Source organism: Nuphar pumila, chromosome 7, assembly GCF_984573655.1.
Source record: "Nuphar pumila chromosome 7, dmNupPumi1.hap1.1, whole genome shotgun sequence".
Taxonomy (NCBI): domain Eukaryota; kingdom Viridiplantae; phylum Streptophyta; class Magnoliopsida; order Nymphaeales; family Nymphaeaceae; genus Nuphar; species Nuphar pumila.
Genome location: NC_143255.1, coordinates 117325602 through 117348477, shown reverse-complemented (window position 1 = coordinate 117348477; position 22876 = coordinate 117325602). Strand labels below are relative to the sequence as shown.

Genomic DNA, 22876 nt, shown 5'->3' with positions numbered 1-22876 from the left:
GTTCGTTCTGTTCTAAAGTGATATTGCACCTACACATTTATATATACACACATATGGGACCTCCAGAAGCAAGTGCGAGCCCAAATCACGGTCCAATTTAGCTAGATGCGATTAAGTTGGATTTAGTTTATCAATATCAGAACTTACCCGAATCATTTGCTTCCTTCTCTTTGACGTCTTGAGTGAGAAAAAACAAAAGAAAAAAGGGAAAAAGGAAAAAAGGAAAAAAAGGAAAAAAAGGAAAAGAAAGAAATTGTGATAAAACTGATAAGGCTTTCTCTCTCTTTCGAATCCTGAAGCTCGCCGAATACCTGGTAAGAAAGACGAAAACCCTCTTCTTCTAGTGCATGCAAACCCTCTCTCTCTCTGGTTCATAGCAAGGTAAGAAAAGGAGGCTAATGATTTTAAGGGTTTTGTTGATGTTTAGGCGTGAAGCTGTGTCGTTTTGGAATTTTGAGAAGTGGGTTGATTTTTTATTTATCAGACTTGATTAAGTACATAGTCAGTTTTGCATTGTCTACCTCCGGCGTGAATTTTAGTTGGTTCTGAATTGTTTAACTCGGGCGTGATTTTTTCTCCTTGTTTGTAATACTTATGGCTGCTTCCATGACTAGTTGTAGGTTGGTACCATCTTTGGGGAGTCCTTTTTCCCCCTTCTCGTGCTCAATGGCGTCTCAGTTAGTTCGCGAGTGGACGGGTATTCACCACTTCCCAACTGCAACTCAGGAAAAATTACTCGGATTGTTGGGAAAGTTGAAGCAAGAGGTGGGTTTTTTTCCTACAATTTGATATAACCCAACTGAGATTTTACCCTTTTATCGTCTCGATTCTATGTTTGTTACGACAACCATTATGTAGCTTCTGCAGTTTGGTTCACTTGGGTTCTTGAAATTTGCTTTCAGAATGTGAGCACGCTGACCATTCTTGTGATGGGAAAGGGTGGTGTGGGTAAATCTTCTACTGTTAATTCTATATTAGGCGAGAGAGTTGCTACAGTCAGTGCTTTCCAGGTTCGAAGTTGCAATGCGAGACTAGTTTTGTTTGGTGTTATTAGGCTTTTGGTGTCACAATTTTAAGCAACCTTGTTTGTATTTTCTTTTCCTATGCCTGATTTTTTATTTATTTTATTTTATTTTGTTTTTTATGGAGCAGACGGAAGCATTGCGACCGATCATGTGTTCTCGCACAAGAGCGGGATTTACATTGAACATCATTGACACTCCGGGGCTTATAGAAGGGGGTTATGTTAATGAACAAGCTCTGGATATCATAAAACGGTGAAATTTTGGTTACATATGTGAATGCATTCTAAATTATGTCTAAGAACCTTCTATTGCTCATTTACAAACTATGACTTTATGATTTTACCTTTCATAGTTTGTTTACTGGTTGTTTGGATGCTTCATTTATGTTTATTATTGGAATATCAGGTTTCTTTTGAACAAGACTATTGATGTTCTACTGTATGTGGACCGGTTAGATTGCTACAGGGTGGATAACCTGGACAGGCAGGTTGTGAAAGCTATCACACAGACCTTCGGGATTGATTTATGGCGGCGAGGTTTAGTTGTTCTCACACATGCGCAACTCTCACCACCGGATGGATTAAATTATGATGAGTTTCTGTCAAAGAGGTCAGAGGCAATTCTAAGAATTGTCCGGTTGGGAGCTCGAATAAGAAAACAAGATTTCCAGGTGACCGCATTTCTATCAATACCATGTTTTCATTCAACTAAGTTATCAGCATTCTCTAATGTGGAAGTGCCTCTTCTATATCATATTATTTTCATTCTTTGTACGGACTCTTTCTTCATATAAATGCTTTGGAAATTGGTCAAAAACACAGGACTTTGTTTCCACTCAAAAGTGCTCAGGTCATCACTTTGCACTTACTCCACAGTTTTGTCGGCCTACTTATTGAATCAAATAACCAGAATGACCTTGAACCAACATCTGCATGAACAGCTAAATCACAAAATGGCACTGTTCATGACTAAATCCTTATATTCTATATGGACAAAAGAAACATTATTTATCATTGCAATTAGATAGTTTTTGGTTCTCTAGTTTGTTTTTGGGTTGCCTTGAATGCCTTTTCATCTATTGAACAATGGGAACTCAAGCACTAGAGAAGAGGAAGAAGAAGAAGAAATAGAGTACTCAAAAGTTAGGGCTTCATTGCTTCAAAAGAATGAGAGTATACAATATAAAGGGGTCGATCGCCTTTTGCTACACAAGAGGACAAAAATAGTTGACTAAGGCCCCTAATGCTATGATGGTAGCACATATACATGTAATATGACGTTCTTTAACACTCCCCATCAAACTTGGGATGATGAGAACACAAACATTCCAAGTTTGAAAAGAAATGGTTGAAATATCTTTAAGGGTAAACTCTTGGTAAAACGATCCACTATCTGACCAGCAGTCCCAATGTATGATAATTATATAATCCCTTCCAAGTACACCCTTCAAGTGATGTGACAATCTATCTTAATGTGCTTAGTTCTATCACAAAACTCTAGATTTTTAGCTATCTAAATAGCACTTTGATTGTCGCAATACAAAGTAGTGGCACCTTCAACAATGACACCCTATGTCACATGGGTGTGGGGGTGCGGCACTTTAAAAAACCTTGGGTGCGGGGGTGCGGCAAAAAAATAATAAAAAATAATATATATATATATATATGTCCGGGGGTTCCCCCCGGCGTGGTCAGCGGGGGTCCAGGGGGGCCGCCGCCCCCTCCCCCCCCCCCCCCCCCCAAGATTTTTTTTTTTAAATTCCGCAGCCCATTTCATAGGGCAAAATTAAAAAAAAAAAAAGAAATCCAAAAATGGACCAAAATGACCCTGGGTGCGTTGACCACACCCAGGGTCGGGTTGAACGCACTGGGTGCCGCACCCACGTCACGTCGACGCGGGTGCGGCACCTGTTTGGCCGAATCCCTGTGACATAGATGACACCCATATCGTATAATAACCATCTCAGCCATATAATTTCTGTTGTAACCTAGGTCATCGCATGATACTCTACTTTTGTTGTGGACAAAGCAACTCTCTATTACCTTTTGCTCTTCCACGATATCAAAGAGTTTTTCAAGAATGTACAGAACCCAATGGTAGAATGCCGGTCCTGAGACACTCCTCCAAAGTCTACATCACAATATGCTTTTAACTCCAATGTAGAGGACACAAAAAGGAACAACGCATAGGTCATGGGTGCTTTTGATGTATTTGATAATTCTCAACACAACTGCTAAGTGAGAAGATCGGGGAGCACTCATGAACTGATTCACAACATTCATAACAAAAGTGATATCCGACCTCGAGATGGTCAAGTAAATTAAACTCCCTATCAACTGCGTATACACAATAGGGTCATCAAGAAGCTCTCCATCTGAACGTCTTAGCTTACAGTTGGCTTCCATGGAAGTATCCACATGTTTCTTGTCTCCAGCTAGCCTTGCTTTGCTAATCAAATCCGCTGCATACTTGTGCTGAGTCAACAGGCAGCCTCTTTGAGAGTATGTAACTTTTAGCCCCAAGAAATACTTTAGTTTGCCCAAATCTTTCATTTTAACGTTTTTTGCCAACTTAGATTTCACATTTTCGATCATAACCATGTCATTTTTCACAATTATCATATCATCCACATACAACAAAAGTATACAATGCACTGCTTGGAGGATGCAACAAATATGAAGCAAATAGTGCATGATCATAAAAACTTCTTTTTTTGAAAGGCAAGATTATAAAAACTTTGCATGAACTCCAACTTCACAATTGCAGTACTAAATTTGTCAAACCAAGCTCTTGGAGTTTATTTCAAACCATACAAAGCTCTCTTTAGCTTATACACTCTACCCTCTTTGTCTACCATTCCTTAAGGCAACTCCATGTACACCTCCTCTTCCAAGTCACCATTCAGAAAGACAATTGTCACAAATCCCACCTTCTGACATCTATCACTACTAACAAAGTCATGATAGTAGTCATATATGCAACTGAAGCAAAGGTGTCAAAAAAAACTATTCAATATTGCTGACTGTACCCCTAGCTACAAGCCGAGGCTTATATCTTTCAATCGATCCATCAACCCTAGTTTTGATCTTATACACCCATTTGCACCCGACCATATTCTTTCCTTCTGGCAACTTGATTAGCTCCTAGGCTTTCATTCTCTCCAATGCCTCTCAATTCTTTAGACATAGCCCTCTCTACGACTCAGTCTCTAACACAACTTCAACAGAAGATTTTGGTTCATCATAAGACTTAATTATGACTAGAAAAACTTGGTTAGTAGCAAAAAAAGAATCATAGGAAACAAAACGAGTTAGTGGAATGGAAGGTCGAGAACTTCTACACACTTGAGGAATGTAAGAAAGTTCAAGTGCATGATCGATAAGATCGGTTTGGGGAATATTGGAACTTGGCTTTGGCAAAGATTCATCTTCCTGATCATGTTGCTAAAGGAATGACCGAGAATGAATACCTAATGGTCTCCTGCTGTAAGTAATCCACTCTTTATCCTTATCTTTCTCTGAATCCTGAGTAAGGCACTAAGAAGGAAAAAAGGTAGACTCTTGGTCCTCAATTTGATGATTATTCTTATAATATGGCATGTGCTCTAGAAATTCTACATGCTTAGAATTAGAAGTCCAAACTTTCTTCCCAACATGATCATAGCATTTATAACCTTTCTGCCCTTTAAGATATCTAATGAAACAAAACTTAACAGTTTTGAGGGACAACTTATCTCTTTGATGAGGTAGAAGGAGAACCAATCAGGTACTACCAAAGACTCTCAACAAGTCATAATCAGGTTCCTTACCAGTCAAATTCTTATATGGAGAAACTCTTCCAATGACTTTAGATGCATCTGATTTATCAAATGTATAACAACTCCCAGTGCTTCCACCCAGAACTCCTTAGGCATGACAAGTTTGAACAATAAGGCTCTAGTGGTTTCAAGAATGTGTTCATTTTTTCTTAATGCCACAACATTCTATTCTGGAGTATAGTGACATGACCTTTGATGTACCATACCCTTCTCCAATAGGAATTCACACATATTTAGGCTCACATATTCTCCCCTTGAATTTGATCTCAGGGTCTTCACCTTAACTGCAATTTGAGTTTCAACATATACACAAAATGATTTAAAGATATCAAACAATTCACTCTGAGATTTCATAAAAATATATCCATGTATATCTAGTAAAATCATTAATGATTGTCACAAAATACATGAATCCATCTTTAGACAACATTGATGATAGACCCCAAACATCAGAATGAACAATCTCAAAGAGACAACTAGATTCAACTACTCTAAGGCTAAATGGAAGATTATGATCCTTAGATAACCTACAACTCTCACAATACTTGACTTCATCAGAAACACTGTATGTACAACTACTCCCTAAAATATTCGAGGACAACATATACTGCAACCTAGAACTAGACACATGCCCCAAACGTTGATGCTAGAAAACCGATGACTTCAAAAGTGCATCACCCACATCATGTCTGACAACTTCCTCAGACTTCTGATCCAACTGGTCAAGGAAATACAGGTGGCCTCGCCTATGCCCAATCCCAATCTTCCTCTCTGATGACCGATCCTGCACAAAGCAATGGTAAGGAGTAACGACAACATCACAATTGTAATGAGTAATTTAGCCAACTGAAATCAAATTCATAGCAAGGGATGAAACCAAAAAGACCCCAGACATATTCAATTTTTCACTAGGATTGGAATCAAGAGTAACTGAACCTACTTTAAAAACATTCATTAGAGTGCCATTTGCAGTGCGAAAGGCACCACAGCATGGCTTGTAGTTGGTTAGTACATACTATAGTCACAAATATCAGTATTGCTATATCTCGGCGAGGTATAATATTGGGATATTATAGGTTTCTCAATAAATCTCGAGAAAATCTCAGAATTTGAAAAATAAAACAAAAAAAATGAAAAATAAGAAAAAAATGAGAAAAAATGGATGTAAAGCAAAGGAGCCATAATATGACATAAAAAACATGACAAACAACCTAAATATGCATGAAATTATTGATCTTAAGCATTGCACTAGACTAAATAGTAAAAATTAGACTTCTAAAGTCCAAATTTATATTATCTTGCAAGGTTTTTAAGTCTTAACATCATCATAATCTTCAACATAAAATGAAAAAAGAGAGATAAGATCAAGCATTATTAAATTATCATCATCATAAAAGTCCGAGTCTGAGCCAGCTCAATCGTTTGATCATCTTCGTGTATCATCTTCATCTTCACTTTCATAGACTGCTCCACCTTCTACATCTACTTCCTCAAAATTCATCTTATCAATATTAATTGTACTTGCATTAAACTTTTCTATCTCTTGAACCTTTAAAACATGTTTCGTTATATTTTTGAAAGAAAAATAATACAAAACTTTTTATTTTTTTGTTGTTATTTATATTTTTTTTCAATTTTTTAAGCTCACGAGATATTCTCGAGATTTATCAACTTTTGAAAATCTGTATGAGAAATACCCTCATCGAAAAATTACCTTTAACGATACGGGTGAAGTCCATCTGCCATTCTTAAAACTCTAACTAATGGCTCTACAACCATAATGATGTCGCTCCAATTTTCCCAAAATCTTCCCCTTGAATTGTGTATATCACTCCTCTCCATTTATCTTCCTTGGTAACATCTTTCTCCATTCAGATGAGGCAACCATAAATCTAAGGCTTTCTTCTTGTCTCAAGACTGATTGCAAGCATATAAAATGAGAAGCAAATCTTTTGACACCAGGCCTTTGCAATTCTCTTCCCTTAGTATGGGTCTTCATTATGTCTAAAAAGTTGCTTATTGTAGATGAACTTTACAATCATCCTGGCATTAGCCATAATACCAGATACATGGGACAATTCCAACATCAAATCAATCTCATGTGCAACACATGATGTTTTGAATATGTTGGGAAACTTATATTCGAGAATACACCTGCTTTTCTGTAATTGCTCCCATTATCAGTCACAATTTGGACGACATTTTGAGGGCCAATCTCTTTTATAGTAAGAGTTATAAAATCAACAATAAAATGCGTATCCTTGATTTTTCCTTATGCGACATCCGACCTCATGAAAACTGTACCACTTGGAGAATTGACTAGTAGGTTGATGTAGGACTTGTTTCTAATGATATCCTTCCAAATATTTGACATAATAGTGCACCCACTAGTAGACCAAGAAGATTTAACATTTTCTACATATTTGAAAACTTTTTGTTTTGGCTCACCCAACATTTTTGTTTTGCAGTCTCATTACTTGGTGGAACCTAATCAGAGCCATGATAACCAATTTCAATAAGCAAATTTTTGAACTCTAGAGATTAACAAATTAAAATGCAGATTGTTCATAACAAGAACATAAAAAAGAAGACTCAATATGTTCCTTTTCTTATTTTTCCCACAGTCCAGGCATTGTTTTTTGAATGCCCCCTAATGAAGAAGAAAGAGGCTTGCTAGAAATCGTACCCAATGATGAAGTGCTGCCTTGTCCACTTGCTGCATCCATGTAAGACACGAACTTACTTCTCTTGGCTGGTTTCTCCACCTCTTGACATGCTGCAATTGCCATATTTTTTACAAACTCTGGAACTCCTTTACATGCTTTCACATATTTTTTTGCTGATTCCAGCCAAATGGTACTTAAACCGAGCGATTCCTCCTGAAAATTCTATTTTGCAATATTTACATAATACTTTTCCACCTTCTAGGTTTTCTCCATGCTGCAAAAAAGTCTTTTTCTCTAGGCATTTTCCCTTCCCTTCTTTTATTCTTTCCCTTCCTCTTTCTTTCCTTCTTTTCTTCCTTCCCTTCTTCTCTTCCTTTATTCTCCTGTCGTAGCGCAGCTACCAACAACCCTCCTTCCTCTTTCCTTTTTTCTTCTCCTATCGCAGGGCAGCTGCCGACAAAACCCCCCTTTCCGTTCCTCATTTTTTTCTTCCTTCCCTTCTCTTCCTTCCTTTCCTCTTTCTTCCTCTGTTGTTGGGCAGCCATCGACAACCCGCCTTTCCCTTCCTCTTTCTTTCTTTCCTTCCTTCCTTTCTTTCTTTCTTTTCTTCCTTTCCTTCTTCTCTTTCTTATTTCTTTCTTCCCCTATCGCAGGGCAGCCACCGAGTCACCGACAATGCCCTTTGCCTTTCCTCCTCCTTTCCTTTTCTTCCTTTCCTTCCTCTTTCTCTTCCTTCTTTCTTTCCCTGTTGTTGCAGCCTATAGTGTTGAGATTATCGGGGGTCAAGGTCAAAAGACCCCCTTACGGTACTTAAAAGGTAAACCCTAAACCAAAAAAATATAAATTTTATACCAAAACTAACCTGTTAAAAAATCAATAATGACATATGTATCCCTTTTTTTTTCAAAAATCCCCAAATACCCCTATACTAACAGTTTTGAAAAAGTAACTGTTGTTGGGTTGCGATAGTGATAATATCACGATATTATAGCGCTATATATAAATATCTGATATTTTGAAAATATCATGATATTTTACATTTAATATTGTTTTCCCTTTTTACAGCTTTAATATCATGATATTTTCAAAATATCGACGATATCTGTGACTATGGTATAGACTCATTACTAGCCATGTGGCATGAATCTTCTGAATCTATTAACCAACCTGATCTGATACTAGTAATACTTGCAAAGGAACAACCAGAGGTACCTAAAGGAGACACAATTGAGGAAGTGGACAAGGAAATAAGCTGCTGCTGCAACTGAATTAGCCTGAAGTGAACAAATGGCTGCAGATCTAAAGTAGAAGACATAATTGCAAACACGTTCTCTTCTTCCTTAACAGAGCTCTTCTCACTGCTTACTCCACTAGATACAAATGCCTTGTCTCCCATTCTTACATTCTTCTTTCTTAAAGCTGGACAAGCCTTTTTCATGTGGCTCAACTCCTTGCACTAATGACACCTAACTCCACTCATATCAAACTTAGGTGCTCCACCATAGCTACCAGCCTGCTTGGCAGCCACCATAACAGTATCTCTAACTGGGTAAGACTAAAGAAACCTCATTTCGGTCTCTTCTGCAATGAGCTCAGAGGAATCTTGAGTTATTGGAAGCAGAAATTTCCTATGAATAATGGCACTCCTCACATTATCATATTCAGGGCGAAGCCCCATGAGGAGTTCAATCAACCTAACAGTTTCCTTTGATTGATATTTTACCTCCATACATGCCTTTCTGTCTTTGCGTTTTTCACACTTACCACTTTCAATCAAGGCAAGAGAATCCCACAATTGCTGCATTTCAAAGTGAAAGTCTTGAACTGACTTGTTTCCTTGCCTTAACGCTCACAGGTCCTGCATATGTTAATATTGTCTTGCCCAGTTTTCTTGCATGTAAACTTGCTTTAAATAGGTCCATGCATCTTTGGATTTTTGAAATTTTTAAATATTCATTGCTATTTTCTACTCCACAAACTCAAGAATCCACAATTTTAATCACATTATTCATTTTCCATTCTTTCAATAATGCATCATGATTAGTGTCTCCCTCTTTGGGCTTCACAATGATACCATCAAGGTACCCTCCCAAACCCTTTCCATCAATGACTGCTGTCATAAAATCAGACCAAAATCCATAGCTAGTCCCATCTAACTTCACCAGAGTAAGTTGAATCGGGTCTCCCTTCTCCATACTATCACAACCTCCAAACTACAGATTGACAAAGCTGCAAACTACACGCTCAACACAGCCAAAATTCTATGCAATATAAACTGAATAAGTTTCACTACAAACATAAATCATGACAATACTGTAGTGATAACTTCACCAAAATACTCATAAGAGTAGCCTATTGGTACACAAAGTAGTGTATGAACACCTTCTACATCCACAAACAGCACAAAATAGGTATCCAAAGTTACACACTACCATATCATGCCCATATATAGCTGAAATAGCAATCAATACACATCAACTATCTCAAACATGCTTTATGGCTAGCAATAGAGTGCCCAAAATCCCCTTATAACTCTGCTAAATCTGGTTTTTAAGGCCAAAGACCACAACCAAACGAAAGTTAACACAAAAATGACAAGAAACCATCTCATGTGCAAATCTAACAACTGCCGATGCACTCACACCAAGAAAAATAATCAAATATGCACTAAACATGCACCCAAAAATAGAAAATATTGAAAAAATCACAGAAAATCGAATACTGCTCCAATCTCTGCGATTTTTTATTCATATGACTTCTAAAATCAACAGTTACCAGATCCCTACATTAAACAAGCCAAACTCTGAACATCATCTGAGCGTGCTGATGTCAACACCTTGGGTGTAATGACCCCAACTCATACCCCTTAAAAATGCATTTTTTTTTAAAACCATTGCGAAAATATTTTCAGAAACCTGGGGCCTTTACAGTTCCACTCACAATTGGATAACCAAACAAACCACCATGGATCTTATATTTATCATCCACACCATAACAAGCCAAATTTTATTAAATAAGTAAGAATAGTCTCGAGACAATTGCATAAGAAAAATAAGAGTGCATAACAATTAAATCTAACGAAAATGAAAGAAAAGCAGAGCCACACTGTCCATCTGTGAAGCTGTCTAACAAACGTGTAACACTCGTAGCTCTCTCAGAAGCGAGTCACTTCACTGATCCCCTGAGGTTGTGAAAAACACCAAAGTAGGGGTGTCAGAAATTCGAGAAATTCTGTGTATGAATCCTTCTAATGAAATAAGTAAGCATAAAGAATACAAATAAGAATTCATGCAATAATTTAGAGGAATACTATTGCAATAAGATCATAGTTCAGACAAACATTTAGAATATTCAGCATGCAACATGATATAATATCATGCATTCAATCATACAGGGCAAGTAGAAAAGCAAGTATGCATGATCTAATGCATAACAGGAAAATACATGATGTCTGTGCACATGCATGGATACTTTATTATCTTTGATCAAGTTCTCTTATTATATACATGCCCCTATTAGAATGCACACAATCTAAGTTCATCTTTTTATTATCGTTGCCCGTGGATACACCAAATGAATAAAATTTCTCGAGGTCAAGTAGGGTTCCCAGGGTAACTTAACACACAAGTTGTATTTTATTACTGGGTTTCAAACTTAGCCCTCGACCGAATCACCTTCGGAACATTAGACCTCCACATCTAATGTCGGGACACTAAGGACCTCCATATCAAATAGTGTCACTTTTTTGGTATACCAAAACAACAAGTGTGTCTACACACCACCCCTAGGTAAAATGACAGATTCTCCCTAAAATCGTGGCTAAGAGAAAGAACCTCAATATCGGGTTCAGGGGTAATCAATAATGCACACAGAGTTTTTGTATCCTCGTGGTTCCCCAAAATCGAAACTCTAAGATTCTCATTCTAACGGCGGAAGATCTCAGAACGTATATTACACTATTTTTTTATATTTATTTGTTTATTAATAATCAATTCTTTAATTTGCAATTCAACATGCAAATAAAGGTACAAGCTCACATATTTCCCTACGAGAACAATCACGGGACCACCGCTTGCAGAAAAACATAGAACAATGCAATACAGTGAAACAATATTAATGTGATCTCTGCGATGCATTAAAACAAGGAAAGCAAGAGCAAACCAAAGCTCAAGGCCCACCAGGCCTATGATGATTCATTTTGATTACCGATGCACCATAAGCAAAAATCATAACATGCCATATATGCAATGATGTCAACGTGCTTTCAATGCACATTCATCTATGCCAACTTAACAATGTGCATGAAATACAACATCCATATGCATGTGTTCACTATTCATGTGCATGTGCTTTCATGTGACCATTCTACAAACATGCTTTCATTTATGAATTAACTTAATTTGAACAAGTGAACATTCATGCATTCGTGTACATGCCAAACACACATCAATTTCATGTATGCACATGCACTTGAACAAAATTCCATATAATATAATACTTAAGCCTGTCACATCAATTCAAAGCACGTGAAAGTTTTCATTCACAACATGTATTAAAATTCTCATACATGTACGTAACGAAATCTGAAAATTTTAACATGCATACTATGTAACCATCCACATTCGTACTTTCAAATATGTTTTGTCTCAATTAGAGCATATGAACATTTGGATGTTTACACACGCCAAAAAACAAATCAATACCATGTGTAAACATGCTCTTAAGTGCAAGTGGTAATGACGCATAGTTTTAGCATATCATACCACGTCGAAGTACATGAAAACTCCACCCTCAGCACGTATAAAACTCATAATGCATACACGTAATGAAATTCTGAATTGTTTTATAAACAAAGAACCTTGACTTTCAGATTGGGCTCACAAGAATATAATACTATATATATATATGTGTGTGTGTGTGTGTGTGTTCTTTATTATTATTATTTTTTTGAACCTGATCCTTGTGGCTCGGCAGGCCTTGCCAGACCCGGCCAGCCGAGCCAAACTCGGCTGGCCTGTTGGCCAGACCGTGACCCCAAAAAAATCCTGTCACTACCAGATTTTTTTTTAAACTGGCCCACAAGGCTGCCCTTGATTTCTGCACGCGTATGCCCATTCATTTACAGGCTGCAAGTGCATACAATCTCATCTGTCAGTCATGCATGCATACGTGAGACTCTATGCTGTTTTACATGCATATTCAGCTTAATAATGCAAGTATGCATTCATGTGCATGCTCTTACGCAAATATATTAGCATATAAAAAATCTACACTTAGGTATACATGCATATGCGTATTCATACAATTATACATGTATGATCAAGTTTACAATTAGACATGACAGATTAATATGCTTCCATGTGCAATTCTACCTACAAACGTGTGAGGTTCAAACAAGAGCTTTATGAGAGCACAAGCCAAGCCATAAGCCACTCACCTCGTTCTTGCATATCTACCTGCCCCAAGACCATCCGAAGGGCTTTAAATTCAGCAATTTGGCTTGATTAAGCTATGGAGACAATGGACATGGCTTTTGCTGTGGATGCTGAGGATGACTTCACACTTCATACTTCGCAATATCACAGGCTTTAGGGATCATCTCTAACTTCCATCCATAGTTAATTGCATAAAACATATCAAGAATCAGCTTATGTCCTATCTAGGTGCCATCCAGGTCATGGCGACAACTAGATCCTCTGAACCTCCTGCTTACCTAATGCTGCTCGTGTTCTTGTAAAGATAGATATTGGCTCCAGTTATCAATGGTGAACAGCTGGATCAACCCTTAGGGGTAAATGTGCCACCAACATCTTTTGCATAGGAAGAGTTCATACAGAAAAGTTTCTTTGCTATTGCTCATGGTGATGATCATTTAAGCTTCACATGGAAAACCATATAAAGTGTTTGACTACCTTGACCACCCTTACACCTACAGATGTCACCTGATAGCTAGCAGACAACACCTCACCAGGCTTACACGGCAGTTGTGAATGTGCACCCTACAGTATTTCATGTATTAATCAATGCAAAAATAGACATAATAGCAATGACTTCCTCTTATTGTCGCTTAACAAGATTCTTAATGTTAATGGCAAAGGCTCCTGTGCAGCTGGTTATCTTATCTCATGCATGCAATTACTGGGATAGCATGGTTCTAACAACTTTTTGATGCATAGAATATGTGGAAATGCTACATTCCCTCTTTTTTGCTTTTTCAGGTTGATCAATGATGAAGAATCTAATTGCACGGTTTTGCATCTTTATAATTTGAATCTAATAAGCAAAAAAAGAAAAAGGGAACTGGTCACCTCACATGCTTTTGTAAAACCAAAATCTATTATCATGCGACTCAATTGCCAAATTGGCTGGTCCTCTCTTCCAGCCATCCCATTTCCACCCATCTATGCGGCCCACTAAAGTTCCATCTATGCAAAATTGTACATAGAAATTCAAAAGTATTTGTCAAAGAAATTCATTGTTCCATAAGCAAGCTCTATTATCAGCATTGTTCTTTATTTTTTTTCTTCTTTTCATTTTCCTTTTTACCTTCTGCTTTTCTTCTTCCTCCTCTTTTTGCTCCTCCACCTTTTCTTTTCCTCTCCTCTTCTTCTTGTTCTTTGTCTTTTTCTTCCTTTTCCCCCTCTTTTTCCTTTTTTCCTTCTTTTTTCTCTTTTGAAATTTCCTTCTTTTTTTCTTCTTCCTCTCTCGTCCCTCCACCCTCTTCTTTTTTGCTTCATTTTCTTCTTCCTTTTTTCCCTTTTTTTTCCTTCTGTTTTATTTTTGTTCTTTACATGTATGCCCATGTTTTTCACACACACACACACACATCCGTTAGATCTTATCTACTGTCAACCCAGATCTCATCACGTCAGCTCAGATTTGGTGATAATCTTATTCCTTAAAAAAAAGAATAATATTTGCTCTAACTATTAGATCGTGTACTGATTTGCTCTCCTATATGTGATTTTTGATTTTCTGCATCTTATCTCAGTCCGCCCTAAAAAAAACCGAACTTGGTTCTAGTGGGCTAATATACGCTTGCGCTCAGGCGAGCTCCCTAGTGCTTAGTTTGGTTGGAGCAGTGCAGATTGTTCATGTTCAGATTCATCCAGTATTTTTGATTAGTCATTTGGAACAGGTATTGGGTTTATTCATATCAATTTTATCCTCCCTTCAGTCATATTCTTTGTTTCTTCTTTTGCTCATTCCTTATGGCCACCATTAATGCTTCCTTTCTCAACCATTTAGTCTCTGAGAACTTCGATTCTTCCAATTTCATCACCTGGAAGAAACAACTTATTTCCTTTATTTGCAACCATGATTTAATGGGGCACCTTGATGGGTCAATCCTTGTGCCTTTGAAATTTTTTTCTAAATCAATTTCAGGATGAAAGTATAGAGAAGGCCTTGAAAACTACAACCATGGTCCAAAATCCAAATTTCATAGTGTGGCGAAAGAATGATCAGTCGGCTGTAGCATTTATTACAACCACTCTTTCTTGTGAAGTTCTGCATATCCCATCTTGGATCCCAGCAAAAGAACTATGGATATTTTGCACCAGTGGTACAAAGAGATTTTCACTCCCAAGGTATATCAGTTGAAAACAGAGTTTGCTGATCTAAAAAGGTGATATTCTCATGTTGTGGGATATCTCAATAAGATCAAGGCTCTTGTGGATCAACTTGCTGCCATAGGATCTCCGTTGTCAGATAAAGATGTCTGTACAAAGACAGTTAGAGGGCTTGGATCGAAGTATAATATGTTTATCACTGTATATACTAGCACTGCACCACTTCCACCTTTTGATAAGCTGAGAACCATGTTATTGGAGCATGAAGCTATGCTTGGTATATCTTCCAGCTTATAAAAAGATGAAGTGAATCATGAGGTCATGGTTGCTGGCCAAAATTTTAATTATTCTCAAAATTTTAACTCTTTTCGAGGAAGAGGGCGTGATCATCAAAACTTTGTTTGTCATTGAACAAGTATCTTACCCACACCTTCTTCTAATCAAGCAACTATGATATGTCAAATGTGTAAAAAAAGGGTCACACCTATTCAATTGCTATTGGCGGTATGTCCCGACCTATCGCCAACCTACAGTTCCTATACCTCTGCATTTTCGGGCATTAGCAGCTGTTGCTCCACCTTCGGCTGCTTCTCCACGTGTTTCCACAAACTTTATGCAGGCTCCTATCAATATGTACTCTCCTTCGATTCCCACGATTTGGAAGCCCTTAGCACAGGGCTTGGGCAACTTAACCTTCAACAAAATTATAATCCTCTTGGCCATCCTTGGGCTGTGAACATTCACTCTCCATCTCCATCAGGAATACACCCCATGTCAGGGCATTATACGACTATTCCCTCTCAAGGCTGGTTTATGGATTCGGGGGCAGCACATCACGTTACAGGAGATTCATATTAACTCTCATGCTATGCTATATCGTGGTAATGAACGTGTGATTACGGGAGATGAAAAACACCATCATATCACTCATGTAGGCACAACAATCATTCCTACCAGTAGAAGTCTCCTTTACTTGTCCAATTCATTTTTTGTTCCTAACATTTGGAAAAATCTCATTTCTGTTTCCCAACTTATTTGTGATATTAATTTTTGTTTCTCTTTTCTTCATCTTCTGTTTCTATAAAGGGAATTCACACGAATCAGACACTCTCCAAGGGAAGAAGATGCAAAAATCTATATGTCCTGAATGAAGCCCAAGAGTCTTCTTCACCACTAGTGTGTCATTCATTGTTTGTGTCATCTAGTCCAGAAGCTCATAAAGAAGTTGATGTTTGGCATCATAGATTAGACTATTGCAATTTTAGCTTTCTTGATATTTTAAAAGAAGAAACTCTTCTTCTTCTTGTGTTAGTTGCCACACTTGTAAGAGTCATGAACTCCCTTTTTCTAGATATAATAAAGGAGCTTTTTTTTTCATTTGAACTCATCCATTCTAATGTTTGGGGTCCTTCTCTAGCTATATCATTCTCCAAATTCAAATACTATGTTATTTTTGTGGATGATTTCACTCGTTTTGCCTGAATATTTTTCTTAAAACCAAGGACCAAGTTCTTCCTACTTTTCGTAGATTCAAGTCTTATGTCGAAACTCAATTTTCTCGGAAAATCTTAGCCCTACGAAGTGATGGTGGTGGTGAATACATCTCAAATCAATTCACACCTATGTCACATGGGTGCAGGGATTCGACACTTCCAAAAACCCGGGTGCAGGGGTGCGGCAGGGGCAAAAATGTTAATATATATATATATATATATATATATATATATATATATATATATATATATATATATATATAAAAGGGGGGTCCGGGGGTTCCCCCGGCGCGGGTCCCGCTGCGCTGTCAGCACCCCCCCTCCCCCCAAGATTTTTTTTTTAAAATTCCGCAGCCCATTTCATAGGGCAATTTTTTTTTTAAATCCAAAAAAATGGACCGAAATGACCATGGGTGCAGTCAATGCACCCAGGGTTGGGTTGACCGCACCCGCGTCGAGTCGCGTCGACGCGGGTGCGGCACCCTGCTAGCCGAATCCCTGTGACATAGATTCACACAGTTTTTACACAATAATGAAATTCAATGTGAGTTGAGTTGTCTTAGGACCTATCAACAAAATGGAGTTGCTGAATGCAAGCACCTTCATATTGTGGAAACAACCCTGGCTATGATGTATGATGCAAATCTTAAGGCTGGTTTGTGGTCAGAGGCGTTTCATTCCACAGTCTACTTGATAAATAGGATGCCTCTATCCAATCTTGGAGGAGATTCTTCCTACTTTTTGCTATATGAAATACATCTTGATTACTCTTTATTGCGGGCCTATGGATGCCAGTGTTTTGTCCATATTAATGCTACGTTGAGAGACAAGCTATCTCCCAGGGCTACCATGTGTCAATTCATTGTATATTATGATAAATATATGGGATACAGGTGCTTTGATCATGCTGCCAATAAAATCCTTGTTTCACATCATGTTGTCTTCCATGAAAATGTGTGTGGAAATGTGCTCTACCCCTCTAAGAGCACTTTGTTACAGTCTTTATGGCCATCCACACAAAAGACACAACATGTTCATTGCTGCACCTGAATTACAAAGGCCAGCAAGTCTGCCTCTAACTGACAATGTTCAGCCATCTTTCCAGCATTTTAAGCACGTATACAGTTGCAGGAAAGAGATACCACCTGTCATGCGCAAGGGGACTGCTGCTATGCATGGAGAATCGGTGGCCCAACTAACATCAGCATCTGCTGATCAGCCCACACATCATTCCAGCAGCGCTGGAACTCCAGTTAATCAAGGATCTAATCGTGGTACAATTCAGGCACTAGTTCAGTCCACCAGTGATAATCTTGATTAGTCACACGAATCCTCTACTCGTGTGTTCAACAAATTTAGACACCCGTCTGACAGATGGGTCAGTTATGAGCCCTTTTCTTTGGATTTTGAGGTTTATGCCGCTGCATTAGATGATGCCCAAGAACCGAGGTCTTTTGCTGAAGCCTTCTAACATTCACGTTGGATAGAAGCTATGTTTGATGAGATTGCAACACATGGGAAGTGGTTCCCAGACCTGTTGATAAGAATGTAGTTGGATGCTACTGGGTGTACAAGATTAAACGTAAATCTGATGGCATCATTAATTGCTTCAAAGCCAGGTTAGTAGTGAAGGGTTATACTCAGGAACATGGGCTGGATTTTGATGAAACATTCAACTTGGTTGTTCGGATGGGAACAATTCAGATTTTTTATCTCTTGCTGTCTCCAATAGATAGAAATTATTTCAATTGAACATTAAAAACACTTTTCTCTATGAAGATTTGTATGAAGAGGTGTACGTGGAACATCCACCAGGATATCCTGACCGAGATTCTCGGTCCACTGTACTTAAATTGAAAAGGCTATATATGGTCTTAAGCAGCTTCATGAGCCCGGTTCGATACATTCATCACTGTAGTTCGATCTCTTGGGTTTGAGTGAAGTCACCGTGATTATTCTCTGTTCGTGTATCATGATAAATTTGATCTTACTATTGTCCTGATGTATGTGGACGATATAATTATTACTATTAATGTTGAAATCCATTCTTCATGGCTAGTTTCACATGAAGGATTTGGGACCTCTTAGGTTCTTTCTTGGAGTGCAAGTGGACCAGATCCTCTCGCAGCACAAGTATGCCCGATATATTTTCCAACGTAGTGGGATGCTACAGTGCAAACCCGTGCATACTCCCATGTCTATGCATTCTCAGTTAGTTAATGCCCTTGTTGATGATGATTTTTCTGTGCCAGAAAAATATCACAGCATCATTAGAGCCTTTTACTCATCCAGACTTGGCCTTTTCCGTGAATCAGTTTTCACACTTTATTTATAAGCCTCAGATAAAACATATGGATGCAGTGAAACAAATTCTCCGCTACATTAAAGGTACTCTTTCAGATGGCTTGGTTTGGGTTCACACCTAGTGTCTTGGGCTAGCAAGAAGCAAAAAACTGTGGCCCGTTCAAGTACAGAAGGTGAATATCGAGCTATGGCAACTATCACTGCGTAGGTTGCATGGATTAAACAAACGTTATTCAGTTTGCATCATCGTATATCCAGCTCGTTATTGTATTGTGACAACCGGAGTGCAGTGACCATCTCTACAGATCCGGTTCAACATGGTAAATTGAAACATGTAGAAATAGACCAATATTTTGTCAGAGAAAAGGTAGAAGCCAAAGAAGTCTAGCCGATGTTCATTAGAGGAGAGGACCAGGTGGCTGATCTGTTTACCAAGGCACTCACTATACATCATCATTGGCACTTGAAATCCAAACTGTCCATGGTTCTTAACCATGCTCAGTTTGAGGGGGGCATGTTAAGACTATAACATGTGATGGGTTGGATCCATATCCAGATCCAACATGTATGTATCTTTTGTACTTTCTTCTTATTACCAAAGGGTACTCTTGTAATTCGTCATGACTGTTATTATTATATATAAGATGGGACGTCACCCTAGGCTGGGGTAAGATGACTTTCCTGTTTTCCTGGTTTCCTCTTCTCTCTTGTCTGGACATTGTGTAGGGTACGTATTTTGAGGTGTATTTCACAATAGGCTCATTAAGTAGTAATAAATATATTCTAGATATATTTTATATCATACAAGGTAATATGAAAAATAAATAGTCAAAGCGGCAATAGGATGAGTCAGCTTAAACTTGGGTCAGTAAGTCTAGAGTTCAAATCCAATTGATTCCAGTTTTGAAACAATGATTTTTTGTAAACAAGCCAGCTCAAACTCGGCTCCTTTAGGTCGAGCTCGGTCATCAAAGCTGCTGTTGCCTCTTGTTTCATTGATAGTGCATCCCAGTCATGGATTTGTTGGTTGGCATTTTTAATAGGCCAAATCACCTGCTTCGATCCTTTTGGGAAGAAGCCACATATAGAAGAAGCTGCTTGAAGTACTGTTTTTATGACCTGAGATCAATCTTTTGTTTTTAATGAGTTTAAAATCAAGTATCTTAGAAATGCAAAAGCACAAAGGTAAGAGCAAAATGGAAGAGAACAAAAATGTGAGTGAATATATTGATGAACAGAGTTAAAAACAAGCAAAATGAGCTGGTTTTCTCAATAAAATGTATCCTTAAAAAAATAAAACATGTGTGGCAGTAAGGTGTCAAAACAAGAACTTTTCGGTCACATATAGTTTGGTCATGTGGCTATAGCAAGCTTTTTCTTTTACCTTCCTGTATTCATTAATTGTTGATGTCACTCTTGAGGTTGGTCCAGCTGCCTGTGTGTGTGTGTGGAAGCTTCCAAATTTTCCCTCAAGAGCTGGGACTCTTTCTGCTGAGTTAGGAGGTGTGCTCCTTTCTAAAAGGCTACAGGAATATGATCCATTATATTTTTGTGATTTAGTAGTTGCTTATTTGATATACCAGTCATCAGAGATCCTTTTAGCATAAAAAAGTTGGTCTTTGAGGTTTGCTGCTTTGCTACCGTTTCATTCAGATTATTTAACCAAAATATCTGGTCAACAAACTGTATATCCATGGCTTATGATTATGTTGGGGAAAGGAAAGTAAGAAATATGCCTTTGTTACCCTCTTTTACTGTGAAGTTGCTATTCGCATCATCCCCATGGATAGGTGATGCTGGGAGTTATGGGTTTGGTCATCGAAGAGAAATCCATGGAATGCTTGAGATAGTGGAGCATAGTAGATTGATCCTGGAGGTTTAGCTAAAAATTGCAAAGATCCACCTGATGCAGTGCAGAAATACAAAGAAGAAACTAATTAAATAGCACATGGAATGTTATTTCCATAGGATGACCTGAGAGATAACTTCAAGAGCTATCAGTCCTATTTTTGCTGAGAAAATTTTCAATTGTTGGACTTAAATGTCTATTTCAACTATAGTTAATATTTATTTTCTGCTCATTTATATGGTAAGTCGAAAATATATGTGCAGCAGGCGGTGGTGAAGTACATATCAATTTATAGTGTGCAAGTGGTTTTCTAATAAATTCATTGCATATTCATCAAATTTCCTTTTGTAGAGTAACCCAATTCCAGTTGTTCTGGTTGAGAATAGTGGAAGATGTGAGACAAATGACTTTGGTGAAAAGGTATTTTTTTCTATGGCTCCCCATTTTCTTCTCTCCTTTCCTTTTCTTTTTTCCCTTTTTATCTGTAGCCTGCTTTCCTTAGTTAAGCAGCTGTGTATATACAGGTTCTTCCCAATGGTACTGTCTGGCTTCCAAGCTTGGTTGAAAAATTTACTGATGTCATCTCAAATGGAAGTAAATCAATTCTAGTTGACAGAAAACTGATTGAAGGCCCCAATCCAAATGAGAGGGGAAAGCTCTGGATACCTATTATCCTCGCACTTCAGGTATACTTTTGTTTGTATGCAAATCTAGTGGTGCATTTTGATGGATCTATGGTTAATTGATTCACTTGTTTTGGAAACTTCAGTATTTCTTTGTGATTAAACCGATTCGTCGAGCTATCAAGGATGATATCAGTCAGGAGAATCGGCCTCTCTGGGAGCTTCGGGACATGGGGTTGGCTGATCGCCGCTATTGATGCTTCACCTTTTAAATCTATTTTTGTGAAGACATCTCATATGATGCCTCTAGATTTAGTCTCTTTCTATCTGGTCTCCTCTTTTTCATGATTTTGTGCTTGTGAGATCATTGCATAGTTGCTCAGGCAGGTGAATTTTTTGAATGTTGAGTGAGTAGATTATCTTTTTGTTTTACTGAAATTTGAAGAATGAAAATTATATTGTTCTGTTTTGGGCCAATGAGAGAAAGAACTTCAATGTCAGCTAGCATGCCAGGGTAGTAATTGGAGGGAAATTATGAGAAAAAAAACTGGAGTAAAGCCCCATTCCAAGACGCTACAGTTGTCTGTGAAGTAATGTTTTCTCCCTTCTTAAAGAGGTATATTTGGAAAAGAATGTGGCATCTTCTTCATATGACCAGAGAACTCTATGCTTACAAGCCTGCTTGATTTAGCTCATGAATTTGGCTTACCACTCAAGCAGTGAGTTATTGATACGTGTTTGGTGAGGTTCATATGCAATTTCACCATGTTGTCTAGAAGATTATTCATATGCAACAGTAAAGTTTCTATCATGAATGTGCAGCACTTCCTCGATCTGTGATCTGAGAATTTCCTGCCTCACATTGACCAGAATGGGGTGAAAACAATCAGAGAACTGAGAATACAGCGCTTATGAAATTATTATTGTTCTCACCGCAGCCCCTCTAATGAGCCACTGAGCGTGTCTAGCTGGTTGGATTATTCATTTATTTGGTAGAAAACATGTGGAATTGTGTAATGTCAGTTATTGAATCATTCATGCGGTGATAGTTTATTTTGTGGTCAATGGTGACTGTCGGTCTGACCTAAAAATCTGATTTGCTGCGTATGTACTATAGGCCCTATTTTGAGATGAAGAGGATGCTGGGGCAGTTTGGGAGAAAGCGCCTGTCTACCCTTTATGCATAGCTCCCTGCTATTATGCGCCTTAAGGTTCATTGAATAATTACGAGAACATTCTCTGGTTCATGACACTCTTGTTAAGATGTTCAAACCATAGTTACTGGAGGTGCCTCTGAAGGGTGGGGAAAACTCGCTTCTTGTTTGTAACACTTGCATCTCTTTCATTTTTTATTGGGTTCCTATCTCTTCTCACTCATTTTCCCCTTGTTTTTCATTTGTTTCTTGTGTTTTTCATGTTAATCTTTATTTTTTTAGCTTCGCACTCGTTTCCTACTCATTTCTCCCTCGTTTGCTTCATGTTTCCTTTTTTGCTTCTAACACCATTTCACAATCACTTCCAAAATGAA

At 38.0% G+C, this 22876-nt stretch overlaps 1 protein-coding gene across 1 annotated transcript; it reads left to right on the top strand.

The window, feature by feature from the left end:
* The first annotated feature begins 233 nt into the window (after nt 1–233).
* On the top strand, nt 234–21825 carry LOC149833112 (translocase of chloroplast 34, chloroplastic-like). The gene is made up of 8 exons (XM_090014918.1): nt 234–314; nt 615–765; nt 903–1010; nt 1153–1277; nt 1431–1695; nt 21077–21145; nt 21250–21411; nt 21495–21825. The coding sequence occupies exons 2-8, from the start codon at nt 667–669 to the stop codon at nt 21603–21605; spliced, it is 939 nt and encodes a 312-aa protein (XP_089871044.1). The 5' UTR covers nt 234–314; nt 615–666; the 3' UTR covers nt 21606–21825.
* Nucleotides 21826–22876: the final 1051 nt, after the last annotated feature.